Source organism: Pithys albifrons, chromosome 13 (assembly GCF_047495875.1).
Source record: "Pithys albifrons albifrons isolate INPA30051 chromosome 13, PitAlb_v1, whole genome shotgun sequence".
Lineage (NCBI taxonomy): Eukaryota > Metazoa > Chordata > Aves > Passeriformes > Thamnophilidae > Pithys > Pithys albifrons.
The window spans coordinates 8,485,181-8,498,800 of record NC_092470.1 but is presented as its reverse complement, the minus strand read 5'-3'; the positions used below and the strand labels follow the sequence as shown (position 1 = coordinate 8,498,800).

General features: G+C 44.3%; 1 protein-coding gene across 1 annotated transcript in view; it reads right to left on the bottom strand.

The window, feature by feature from the left end:
* PRTG (protogenin) overlaps positions 1 to 9,263 on the bottom strand; it is a 77,427-nt gene extending 68,164 nt beyond the window's left edge. Inside the window, exons 1-2 of the mRNA XM_071568838.1 lie at positions 9,200 to 9,263; positions 8,283 to 8,585 (exon numbers count right to left, since the gene is read on the bottom strand). Coding sequence (XP_071424939.1) covers positions 8,283 to 8,585; positions 9,200 to 9,263 — 367 coding nt within the window. The remainder of the gene's footprint in view (positions 1 to 8,282; positions 8,586 to 9,199) is intronic.
* Positions 9,264 to 13,620: the final 4,357 nt, after the last annotated feature.

Below are 13,620 nucleotides of genomic sequence, written 5' to 3'. Positions count from 1 at the left end.
CTGAGGTGCAAGTTGATTTCTTAACTTATTTTATTTTTTTTTGTCTTTAATTTGAAATGGCTCAAAAGGGAGCCACCCCACACCCACCCCCCCCAAACATGAAGCTTTCACACAAGAAATTCTGGTCTACTGAAATGAGAACAAAAAATGCAATCAGGGTTATAATCTGAAGATACTAAAAATCAAACCTGAAGACAGAGTCCCTTCTGCCCACAGAACCCCCTCCAGTTTCCAACATTCACACATGACTACATACAAGACACACACCACAAGCCATAAAGACTCAGTTTAACTGCCCCCAGCTGTGTATTAAAGGAACACCAGATGACATGTTTAATGCTTCTAATAACTTTCACGTACCTCTTATGCCTGGTCAATCAGGTAATTGTTTCTTTTAAAAACTCTCTCTCATAAGCAAATTATTTCAAAATTAAATGACTGCACCTCAGAGCTAAAGAGCAAATTTCCATTACATGTACTTCTAAGACAGGTAAATGATTGCTATTATTAAATTCAAAATCATAATTTTGGCATGTTCCAAGGCTTAGGGGACTAGAATAAAGTAAGTTTTGCTGTTTTGCCATCAATATACCACTCAGAGTAGTCTGATGCTAAAGAAAAACTCTTTTCTCCTTTCTAAAACACTGTATTTGTCCCACCTAAAGCTGCAAGTCAGAAAAACTTGCACAGAATAGAATCTGTTACCCATTCCATCATCTGCTTAAAACATGGCTTAGCAAAGATGTTCCACATCTGAACAGAGAGATGGTGAACTGCAGTGTTTTGAGACAAAATGTTTTCAGACTGCAATGTTTTGAGACACCAGTCCCTTGATATCAGTCAGTATGTGGGAAGGTTTCTTCCCAAGATTCTGTAGATGGGAAAATACATCAAAGACCCTCTCTGCAGTGAGATTAATGCTTTTCACACTACATTTCTATCACCAGTCTAAAACAACAACAGTCCTAAACCTTGTTGTCCAGGAGGATTTTACCAGGGTTCTGATGGCACACGGTTCTTGTCAAGGGCTGGAGATGTAATTTGCTCAGTTGGTGTTCTACCATTGAAAAAAATTGGTAAAATACAAGTCAAAATGCACCTGTAAGGTCCTGAGAGAAAAAGTCTTGCCCATTTATATCTATGTTGTATTCCAGGAGTCATTCCCTTCCTCAGAGCTTTGGCTACATGCAGAAACAATGTCGTAAGATGATTTTCAAATGGTTTATGGGAATAAGTGTATTCTCACTACTTTAGTCAGAGGAGGAAATCAGTTTATATGGGTATAAAAGCAAGACCCACAATTACAGAAGGGTGAATAACTGCACTCTGCTGACTTTCTCCCTCCCCAGTAACCCTGCAGGGGTGGTGCAGTAATATCTTGGTGCATCACAACTTTTGCCTCAAATCATTGAATTCTGATAAAAGCTTTGGACATAAAGCTTGCTGTCAGCATTCCTATGGCTTTTACAACACGTTCATTTTCAGTATTTCAATTCTCACATTGCATTCTACTGCTCTGAAAGCCAGTAAATAAGAAGGTACTCACTGAATACTATCACAATTACCACAATGTTCAGGCTAAAAGAAAACGTAACTTCCTCAAGCTTAACTACTGCAAAATTTACAGCTTTCTCATCAACCAAAGTCAGAAAATACTCCAAGCACAGTGGAAGTTTTAAAAGTTGTTTAGTGTAACAGTGGCACAGACAGACTCGGAAACCCTGAAATCTTTGCCCCAGAAAACGCAAATATTGCACATTCTGTCATTTTTGGGTTATCATAATGAGAGTCTGAGTGAACTCCAGGAGCACACAACAGACCTGTGTGCCCCTAGGGGGAAGGACACTATTTCCCTAAGCTGCAGATGCATTGATGTGTCAGAAACCTCCTACCAGAAGTGGCAGAGATGGGCACTTGAGAAACAAACACTTTGAACAGAGCCTCGAGATGCCAACCGTACTGTTCAGATGCCACTTGGCTTATTCTGCTTTGTGAGTATTCACGTTGTTGAAAACAACAGCAAAAATATTTCCACTCACCTAAGAAGATCAAACTGACCTTATTGAAAAAAAAAGGAAAAAACCTCACATTATATTTACTGAAAGTTACAGAAAAAAAAGTCAAAGCATCTAGTGATGCTTATTTATATTTTCATCTAATAAAGTAGGAAGGTCATCTCCCTCCAGAGAATTTTTACAAACAGATAAACAGAAGTTACAATAAATTCATACGGTAAGTCACAGGCAAACCCTCCACAGTCAGGTGGTTTCACAACCATCTCCTTCCTAAGTCTGCTGTTCATGTCTTTAAAAAGTAACAGTTTAATCCACACAACCAAAAATGGTTTCCACTACAGACACAGGTTTTGGAAGTCTGCCAGATCGATTCCTAACTCCCAACACAAATGATTTAGTGCAGTATTTTTTTTCCACCTCTAACTCAATTGCTGAGACAATCAACTTTAAAATGTAGACGCTGCTAAAAATGCTGCTGCTTAAAAGCTACCTAGAGGCTGACCCTGGTAACTAATGTTGACCATACAACCCACACTTACTCAACAAAATGTGGAGTCTTGACATTGTTGATTACTTTTTCACTTAGGTGGTGATTACCAGTTATAAAGACTGGAAGTAATCAATCCCAATTTAACAGCTGGGCCTATTGATGAAACAAAAAAAAAATCACCCAAACCTCAAAACATTGAAAAACTAAACAAAATATTATGTCCACAATTTTGGAGATAAAACGTGGAAAAAGTACAAAATCCTGAGGAAAACAAACAAAAACTAAGTACAAATTTGTGCAACAATGGGCATGACCATATTTCTCTAGGAAAACGCTTAGTAACTTTTACATTCTTCCTGAAAGATTCTCTTTTGTCATTGTCTTAAATTGTTCTGCACCCCATCAATAGCCACAGCTGTTAAATTGTGAAGACGTGACAACAAGTCTCTAGGCAAACAACTGCTCAGAGTGAGATCCTTTTCTTTAGGATAATCAGAGCTGGCTGACAAAAGGGGGCCTTATTGAATGCCCTTTCAACAATTTCTACACCAAGAAATGCAGAGAAAGAGGGAGGGGGGAGAAAGGCAGCGGTGGGGGGAGCTGCAGGGACAGAACAGTATCTTTTGCTGCCACACATTGCTCTGCAAGCAGCAAAGAAATCTCCGCAGGTTAGTGCAGGTATCACACACACAGAACCTGCACCAGGTAAGAACCCAGTGCTTCCAGTTCCAGCCCTGAACAACATCTTAGCAGGGTACCGCATTCTCCTTCAACATTTCTCATGTAGGTGAAGGTTTTATGAGCTACAGAGTAAACTGCCAAAAAGATTGAGCATTCTTTTACAAAAGAAGCTGGTAAAAACTTTATATTGTATAAAGTTACAGCGATAAAAACTAGTAAAAATCCTAACAGCTTTGGTCTTCCTGGCCAGGAGGGGAGGGCATGAGCACCTCAGTTTGGCAGTATGCTTGACACAGATTGAAACTGAGGTGTTGAGGAAACCCACAAAAAACTTACTCCTTCAGTAACATGGCAGTGGAAACAAACACTGTTCATGTGCGCTGAAAAATGTTTTATACCTTTTTACACTGACAACAATATAAAAGCCTGTCCCTCAGTGGAGGGGCTCTTACAAGTGCAGATCAGTCATTGCTGAAAGGGTAGGGAATGTCTTAGTACTTAAAAAAAAATAAGTGACTACTGGTTATGTCTTAAAAGGATGCTGATAATGTCTTCTGCAAAAGTGCCATAGGGCTTAGGGGGTCAAAAGATGTCTGGGGGAGTTCTAGAGGAAAATCTTACGATGAGAAAAGTTAAGAAGGAAAGTATTTCCCAGTTTTCTTATTTCCTCAGGTTATTTCAGTTAAAGAACAAAAATTCTTCACTGTTATCAAGTGACATTGCTAACTAAGATGCTCATCATCATGCCTTAAATACTGGAATTTAAGTGTATTGACATTTCAGGAGCCTTCTCCTGTCCCCACTAAGCCTTCCCACTTCCACATCAGTCCTCTCAGGGACATCAGTGCAATCACTGTGAGTGGCTCCAGGACAAACCATGTCAGGGTACTCATTTGGGTTAAACACCACCTTTTGTTTTAATTCTATTATTTTAACGCAGATCAGTCCCCTGCTCTGTTAGCCACACATGCAGCTGTGCCCACACAGGGACCAGCACAATGCCAAAGTGGGAACAAACAGCTGGAACTGCTAAGAAAACAGGATCGTCACAGTGCAGAATAAGGCTCAGTTGGATGCACTCTTTGGTGAAACTATTTAAAAGCAGAGCAAAAGATGTTATTAAGCCATGAAAACATAAACATGGCCAATTACTGGCAGGGCAGTGGGACCAGAAGTCACATCACTGCCACAGCAGGTAAGCAAAATTACGAATTTTCCCCAAAGTATAGCCTGCTACGTGTGAAGGGCCCAGCGTTGCACAGACCACAGTGTGCTCACAGTTCCCAAAAACCTCCTGCTTTCATAACCTTCCACTACTGTGAAATGGGAAAACCTGCACACGAAGAACTGGGCTAACATTTCTTGGAATTCACAAACATTAAAATCAATTCAGCCAAGTTCCAAGGGGAGAAAGGGTTATCTAGGAATGTTGTTTATATATCATCCAACCATCCTAAGACTTCCATTTCCACTTTTTGTGGAAAGGAAATAAACAATGAGCATCCTGTCCAATCACTACACTGAATTATTTACTTCAGAACATGATCACCTTCTCCATTTTTTTAAATACCACCTTACTGGGAGTCCAGCTTTTTTAGACAGAATCTTAGATAACTGTGGTTAAATTGTCATAATTTTAAAATGTGGGAATACAAAAACTTCAGTTTGTTAACTCTGGCTGATTCAGTGTCGTACCAAAAGGCCTGTCTCCCTAGCGTGCATTCCTTTGATATTCCATCTCTCAGCAGCACTAAGCTGAATTTTGAGGAAGTCGTACTCTTAACTATCAGCTTTTTACCCCCACATGTTGCCTCACAAAGAAGCACACAGGACCTCCTCCTCTCCCCCCACATCAATCAGCCTACTTTGGAACCAACTACAAGCATGTACTCAAACTAATATTTAGTTTAACCCAAGCGCTACCTCAGCACCACAGTTTCCTTTTAAAAAGTAGGGGGATCTCACAAAAAAAAAAAAAGCCCTAAATTAGTCAAATTCTTTTGTGCATGGATGAACAACAGGAAAGCAAAGCCTTGGGGCCTCTGGGGAGGAACCCTGTCCCTGCAGACCTACTCTGATGTGCTGGGGAGATAAGGCTCCATAGTGACACTTAAGGAAAGGCCTGCTCACATTTGAATTTCTGCATTCCTCAAGAACAATTCATGGCAATCACTAACTTTGCAGAGGAGCTACATGAAAGCTTTGGCCAATGAATGAGGGTCATCTGCTCTTTATCACAAGGGTAAACCTCATCCTGGCCAGTTTCTAACCTTTTAACCCTGTGAATTCTTAATTTGCACATGAATAATGGAATTCTTGCCAAGAGTGCAACCTTCAGCTTCCAGTTTCTAACTTTAGAAACCAAGACCTGATCTCCTTGTGTGTTCAGATCTTAAACTCTTGGACAGATTAAACTTTTTGATTTCCAAATGCAACACTAAACATTACAATTCTGAAGCAAAAGATAAGCTTATTGGCAAAACCTCTGACCAGACAAAGTAAAAGAACATCCTCGCACCCTGCTGCTACCGGTAACTGAAGAGAGCATTTGCTTTTTTCCTCCAAAGAAAGAATGTCCATTTAATGCCTATTCTCTACCTCTTTAATATGTATAGTCCCTTCTGTACCCTGACCACAAGGTAATTTGCCTTTGCAGCAACTGCTTCTAAACAAAGTTATAAGGCTACAAAATACCCCACAAGACTGATTTATTTCACTTAAGAAGTCTGCAAAGTTCATCAACTCATGATAACAGGCAGAAACACTGAAAATGAGAGGGAAAACTGATTTTGCACATGGGTTATGGGCTCCAAATTATAACAATACAAATTACTGCCTAATTTCACAGCTTTACTGTAGAGATGGTGTTCTGAAACCGGCAAGATTGGGGCATGACTAAAGAGAAGAGACGGCTACACAGCATAACTTCATGTTTGGCCACTAGTTAACCACTTAATCACTAAGTCAACAACACCTACTGTGATCATTATGGATCCGCTATCTCTTCTAGTTTTCTCCAACAGCCATAGAAAACCTTTCAAGTATTCAAAGAAGAAAAAGAAACCTTTTGTCATAGTCTTACAGAGGAGCGGGAGAAGTAAAAAAATAAAAAGGGGGGGGAGGGGGGGGGCAGGAAAACACGAGTCTTACTCCACGGCATGAAATCTCTACTGGTTCACAAGTGAAAATTAACAAAACAAAATGGAACTATCTTTCTGGTGAAATAATGCCCAACGGAGAAACAAAGTCATACAGGTTCAGTACTGTCTGAATAAACCCAGACACTACCACTGCATTACTATGCTGTACTACTGTAGTGCTCTGTACTGTTCTAGAAGTTCTCTGGTACTGAGCAGAGAACACATCCTGCAATGTCTCCAGTTTAAAGTGGCCCTGAATTTTCCAGTCCTACACACAGAATCCATCAGCCACTGCTTAGCTTTATGTTGGTTAAAGAAAAAAAATCCTATCCTCCTAAGAAAGGTTTTCTTTGGTCTAATTATTACTGCTGCTGACACTCTGAAACACAGAGATGTGAATTTAAACGTCAAAAATATTAATACTTCATTTTTCACCATTTCACCAAAAGTACTCAAGTATTGCCTGGTTTATTAAACCTGTATGTGAGTGAGATGCCATGATACAAAGTAATAAGTAGGCAGGTCTTTGAAATCGAGGGGTCACAATTTCACATTCTTCCAGCACGTGAAAATTCATCACCTACTTGGAGCCACCTGCTCCCAGGCTGCTTTTGAACAGCCCAACACTGGCTCACTTAACAAGGTTTTTCACACCTTGCTGGGGTATCTTATGGACAGTTTTTATAATCAGTTCAGAATCACACAGGAAAACTAAGAAATGTCAACATCCACACATTTTTTTAACATCAGCTAATTTATAAATTGTATTAACTGGTTTCAGGTTGAATTTAGCAAAAGCTGCAACTTACAACTAATGTCAAGTTTTCACAGAGGTACCAGCACCAGTTTTGTGCAACTTGCTACTAAGAACAGGGTCAAAGAGGTCAAAGGAAGTCTTTTCCTATTAGATTAAGTTCATCAGTTAAGTCCTATTATAGAGGGAACATGAGAAGACTACATAAACTGTGTACTCTCTGTGTTATACTTTCTTTGAAATGAAAGTTTTCTTTACTTTGAGAAAATTTACTTTTCTTTGAAAAGTACATTCCCATGGACTTTTGGGAAGCAAAAGGTGATAGTGTTGTAGAAGCAGTGCAGTGGCAAAGCTGTGCATGGCCATGGAAAAAAGCACAGCATTCTGTTCCTGACTCACATCTCTTGCTCAATATGTTTAAAGGCGGTAGGAAAACGGAGGGCAACAAACACCCGAGGTCAGACTGTTAAACTCATAAAGGCACTTAGACACAACTATTTCCTTCACCATTCATCCAGCAGTAGGAAGTCACCCTGGAAATGTGACTCTCACTTCCCAGTGGAACCACATAACAGGCCCTTGATTGGTCCAGAGGAGTCCCAAAAGGGACAGCACCCACATCTGCTGGGCTGAACACACGTGTCAGAAAAGCAAGGCCTTAGTCATGTAAGCCTCACGGATGCCCAGAAAACCTTTCCCTTCTTTCCTCTCCAAAAGACAGACATCTATATTAATCATTCTGTCCTGCCCCAAGCTGGCACAACACATCAAGCTACTGAACAAGGAATTTTTTTATTTCTTTTTTAATCAGATTTATAGATAACCCTTGTAAAGCTGTCAGAACAGCACCTGGGAAACAAAACCCAGGACTTTTGTAGGCCACTATCAGCATAATTCTGCATCACCACCTGCTCCCCAGACTGGTGACACCCAGGAGCCACCCACACAGGGCACACTGCCCAAGAGGTCTCACAGGTGGCTGAGCCACTCCTGCCACATCAGGGACCACCATAAGTTTTTCTCATTAACTTTAAACGTTTAAAAAGAAACAAAGGTTCTACAGAATTTCTCTGTGCTTTTATACTTCAACTTTTCAGGTACACAATCAAAGTGATAGGTTGCTGCACACTGTTCAGGGAACTGCTGTCACAAACTCACAAGCAGGTTAATAAACAAAAACTGGGACAAGAACTGGGACTTACTTGCTATTGTGAGGTGGCTTTTTTGACTGAGAATGGCCCCATACTTGTTCAGAGCTAAGCACTGGTAAAATCCTTCATCAGACAGCTCTCCTTTTTTTCCTTCCACCTCACTGATATACAACGAGCCATTGGATAAAGTGTAGATCCGTTCATTTTCAGATACTTTGCCTCCATTTTTCAGCCATGTAATAGTTATAGGAGCTTCACCACGGGCTTGGCAGTCTAAAACCACCGGATCCTTCCTTGAGACAGTAACGTCCTGAGGCTCTTTCATAAAAAACAGTTCACTAAAGCACCACACACCTGAGAGAAAATAAAAAAACATTTTGCCTGTAAGGATAGATGTGTAAGCAGACACGTGCAAGTTCCCAAACGCACTGCGAGCTGCGAGTCATCCCGCTGACCCCGCAGCACGAGGCAAAGCTATCGCTATCACACGCTCCGAGCTCCAAACTCAGACAACTCCGGGGAAACTTGTGCTGACTCCAAGCGGCGCGGAGTCATCGGGCTGTAAAACGCCCCGGCGCTTGCCCGCCCGTTTTGAGCCGCGAGCACTAGCGGCTCCGGCACCCGCAGGCACCGCCGCGGCTCGGGCGATGCCCCGCGGAGACCCGCAGCGGCGGGGCGGCCACGCAGGTGCGGCCGCTCCACCCGGCGCCTCTTGCTGATTTTACAAGGCTGCCAAAAAGAGCCGGAGCGGGGCCCGTCGTAAAAGGCTGATTTTACAAGGACTCGCCAGCGAAAGCCCCTCACCAGAGCATCCCCCAGGACCCCTTCCGCGCCGTCGCTGCGCGGCGCGAACAAAGCTCGGAGCCGGTTCCTCCTCGCTCCCCGGCCAGTCCCGCCGGATAAATAAAGCCACGTGCGGCGGGGCCGGGGCTTGGGCGGACAATGGGTGTCGGGGCGGGCGGACTCACCTGGCAGCGGGAGCAGCAGCAGCAGCGGCGGGAGCAGCCGCGGCCGGCGGCGGAACGGCGCCATTCAGCGGGACGCGGCTCGCATGCCCCGCCGGCCCCGCACACGCACCGGTCAGCGGCCGAGGGGAGGAGACTGCGCACGGACGGAGCGGCCCCGGCGCGCCCGTCCCGGCCCTACTCTCCGCATCCCGTCTCCATTGGCCTTTGGGGAGCAGAGGGGCGATGGGCAGGGCCGAGCGGTGGAGAGAGGGAGGGCCGGACGCCGCTGGCCGGGGCGGGCCGCAGGGCGGGGGGTCGCGGCGGACAATGCCTCGGAGCGGGGGGGTGGCGGGACCGGCCGGCTCCGCGCGGGCACGAGGGGATGCGGGGCCTGCGCCATCTGGTCCGAGCACAGTCCAGGAGACACCGCACCTCCCGGAGAGCCCTGGGCCCGACGGCTGCTCCCTGCAGCGCCCCTGAGCCCTCCAGCCGTGCCAGGAGCCTCTGGTCGTCCTTCCCCGAGCATCGGCAACACGTGCGCTTGGCCAGACCCGGCCATGCCAAAAGCACAGCTGCCCACCCAGAGCATGGTGGAGGTCCCCGGCACGGCCCCCGGGCCTGGGATCCTGCGTTGCCCGGTGCAGGTGCACCGATGCCCAGGGGTGCCAGAGCACCCTCGCACCCAGACGTAACTGGCTCTCCAGACGCACTCAGACAAACATTTGAATGTGAGGATAGGCATTCGTAAGAAATGAAAAGCCAGGGTTTGTTTAGTGCCTCTCACTGACCCCTTTCTAGAGGACTAATAGCAATTCCAGATGGCCTCGCAGGACAGCACTCTGCTGCTGAGGATGAGCTGTTCTTTACTTGCTTCCTCACAAAACAGCTTTAAGTTTCCCCCTGCCTCAAGTCCAGACTATCTTGCCAAGACCCAACCTAAACTGCAAACATGGCTTGAGAGTCATGCTACCACCACCCTCTGGATAATGTGTATGGGAGATACTAACAGATGCTGCCACTATCATTTAAGCTTTCAGTTTCCCCCCTGATTTTCCTGCATGCTTGCAGCCAGCGATTCCCAATCTCTTTTTTTTTGTCTGTTTAGAGTTCTAGTTTCTAAAGTTACCATGTAAGAAGGCATCTTCTTACTCAGCAGATTTGCACCCTGTTTGCATTCATTGTGAGAGCTGCTGAGTTCAGTAACAGGCAAGTTTTTACTGCTTTTTGTTCCTGCCAGCACTGCAAAGCCCACAGAGTTGGGAGCTGGCAGCCAAACCGGTCCCTTCTGCTGCATCATCACCGGTACTGGCTACAGCCTTAGTCACTGACTCATCTGAAAGTCTTTGGGGGAAAATCAGAGCTACCAAAATGTGACATAAGCCACAGGCTGACCCACATCACCTTCCTCACTTGTCAAAAATACATGAGTAGAAGAATTCATCTTACTCTGATCTTAGCTGGAGTTTGCAGGAAAGGTAATTAGGAAATATTTGATTTACATGCAAATCACTTACCTAAAAGTCATTCAGACAATTTCACAGTCACTTTGAAGAGCAGGACTGCACATGCACATAGGACCAAATACAGCAGCTGGATCCACCTGACTCAGTATTTTTGAATTTTCCTCAGTATTTTAATTTTCTAGTCAGAAAAGTTTGAACTATGGAAAAAAAAGTATCACAAGCAATTTTATTCATATTATTTTTGAGCACTAATGATTAAATACTCATTGTTTCTTGTGGTAAACTCATGACTTCCATCTGCAGCTCATGCTGGTGCAGTACTCTCTCCCACTAAACTCCAGTTCATCACTGTGACCTGAATTTGAGATTTCCTACATGACCTCAGCACATCTAGAAGACAAACACAACAGGGAATACAGTACCCAGTAACATTTCTATGCTGTAAGCCTTGGGCAGTTGGTGGGGTGGCTGGAACCATCCCTGGGTAGGTGAAATATAAATTCCTTGCAGACCTTTGCAGTGCTTCCTGCAGGGGCTGAGCTGCACTGCCCAGCTCTGGACACTACCCCACCTGGCCCAGGGGGAACACCTCCTTGCCCAATTCACTAGCCCTTTTGGAAGAAGGAGGTGGTCTCAGTGGAACAGCAGACAAAAAAAAAAGCTAAAAGAGACAGATCAAGCCATAGTCTTGTCCTACTTATGGACTGGTTTGCATTAGCTGTTGTCATCTGTGCTCATGACTGTCTTCTGGTGTGATGGGGAAACTGCTTTACCATCTCCCTGGACTACCTTGTGCCAGCAGTTTTTGACTCATGAGATCAAATGCAATATTTGTTTTAAATGGCTTAACAAAGGAATTGCTTCCCAGTGGATTGCCCCTTGTGCCTGGGTCTGGGCAGCTACAAACACCAATATTTTCATTTTCACATTTCTGTTTAACAAACCAAGTAATAAAATCCTTGTTAGAGTTAAGAAGTTCAATAACTAGATAAGCATAAACTCTCCCTGTCTAATTTGTCAGAATTCATTCTTTTAACACATTTTCAAGTAATTAATTGGGTTAGAGATAGTGAAGACTTGTGATATCTAAATTCATACTTAGCTGATAAAGTAATTGAACCACAGTTCAAAGGCACTGCCAGTCGTAACTTTTTCAAATACACCATGTTAGTAAATATGCAGCCAATGAACACAACTATCTGCTTAGCCAACAGCCTCAGAAGCATTATCTTGAGAAAGCCAGCAAGGCAGTTCAGGAGTACAAGATGTTGCCAGCCAACATAAACAAAGCTGTGCCTACTTTGCTACAGGGCAGCAATTTTTCTTCTGTCACCAGCTCACACTTTTTTTGTTTGATTGGGTCTGTATTTTTGGCTATGCAAACTCCCTCAGTTTTTATGGTTCTTTTCAGACCCATATAAACCCTTTTCTATGGTTTCTCTTAGATATTTGCATCTGCAAACAAGCTGCACACATCTTTCAAAGAAATAACTTGTAATACTTGAATAGTCAGCTCATCAATGTCTTAAAACCCAAGTTTGTAGTAAGAGCTCTCTTTGAAGTGCTACCAACAGCTGGAATAACAGCATGCTGTCCAGGTTGCTGTCTGAAAATAACCTGATTTACCTTATGCTCCATTTCAGTCTCAGCCCTGGCCAGACTAGTTGATACATTTCCTGAAAAGAAAGATTTTACAAACCAGATTGACATGAACAGATTTAACTCGGGGCTTTGCTCCACTGCTTTTCTTGCCTGTGTGTAAGGGCAGCTGGCAATCCATCCAGGACTACTAAAATGGTCTGGGTCTATAAAGTCTGGAATTTTGGTACCATTATTAACAAAAGAGAGGGACTTCCCAAATGTGAATGAAATCTCATGACCATGGTGTTTAAACACTTTAGACAAAGTGTTACCAGCACCTCTAGAAAGCAAACTGATCGGCAGGAGTCTTCCCTGGGATGGAATATAGAAGGCTCAGGACAGTGAAAGAAGCAAAAAGTTCACCTATAACTGGAGCTTTGCAAGATGAACTCTATGTTTATGAGATCCCTGCAGCCACAAGCCCAGGGTGCAGTTTCCTTTCAGGTTAGGATGAGATTTTTCTGGTGGTAGACCATTTACATATCTTTCAGCTTAAACCAGAAATAGTTCCATTTGGTCTGTGGTCAGGTCTGCACTGAGCATTTCACCCCTACCTGAGAAAAAGAATAGCATCATGTTAGCTCTCTTGCCCCTGTGGTCTGGGAAAAGCTGTCCCAGCAGTATGGATGGTGTTTGCATGGCCACAAACTGCCTGAGCTGGCTTCCCACCTGCTCCCACATACCACCTGATCTCACAAGATCAGAGATGAGAAAGTTGATTTGCCCACATGATCAGTTTTCCTGGTTTGGCTTTGCATGGCTCTGCTCTAGCACAATAATGTCATGGCACAGAACAGGATAGGGAGGAGCATGGCTGGGTGGGAAACAGGAGAGCTGGGGAGAGAGCTGTTTACAGCACTGTGTCTCCATTAGCACATGTGCAATCACACTCTCCTCAATTAGCTGTAGTCTATAAGGTAGTAGGGGTGCTGGAGCCCAAATCCATTTTCAAATCAACATATAGTCATCATTCTGGTCTCCCCCGGCAGTCTGAGCCCTTCCTTTCTACCAGAGCCAGCTCATCCTGCTGGCAGGAGCTGCCAGGTGTCCCTGGTGGTGTGAAGGAAGCTGTAGCTCCAGGCACCCAGGGCAGAGAAGAGGTATCATCACCACAGGCAGCTTGGTGTGGCTGCAGCAGTAGTGGAGCTGCAGTCATTTTCCAGGGCAGGCTGAGAGCAGCAGTAATTGCCAGAAACCCATTAACTGCAGGGGAATTACAGCAATTTGCACCAGGCAGCTCTGCCTTCAGACAGTGGAGTCCTCAAAGCCCAGCGGAGGGGCTGCCACGACGCTGCACTCCTGGCAGGGTGTCATTAACTCTTCTTCTCAGGGAAGCCC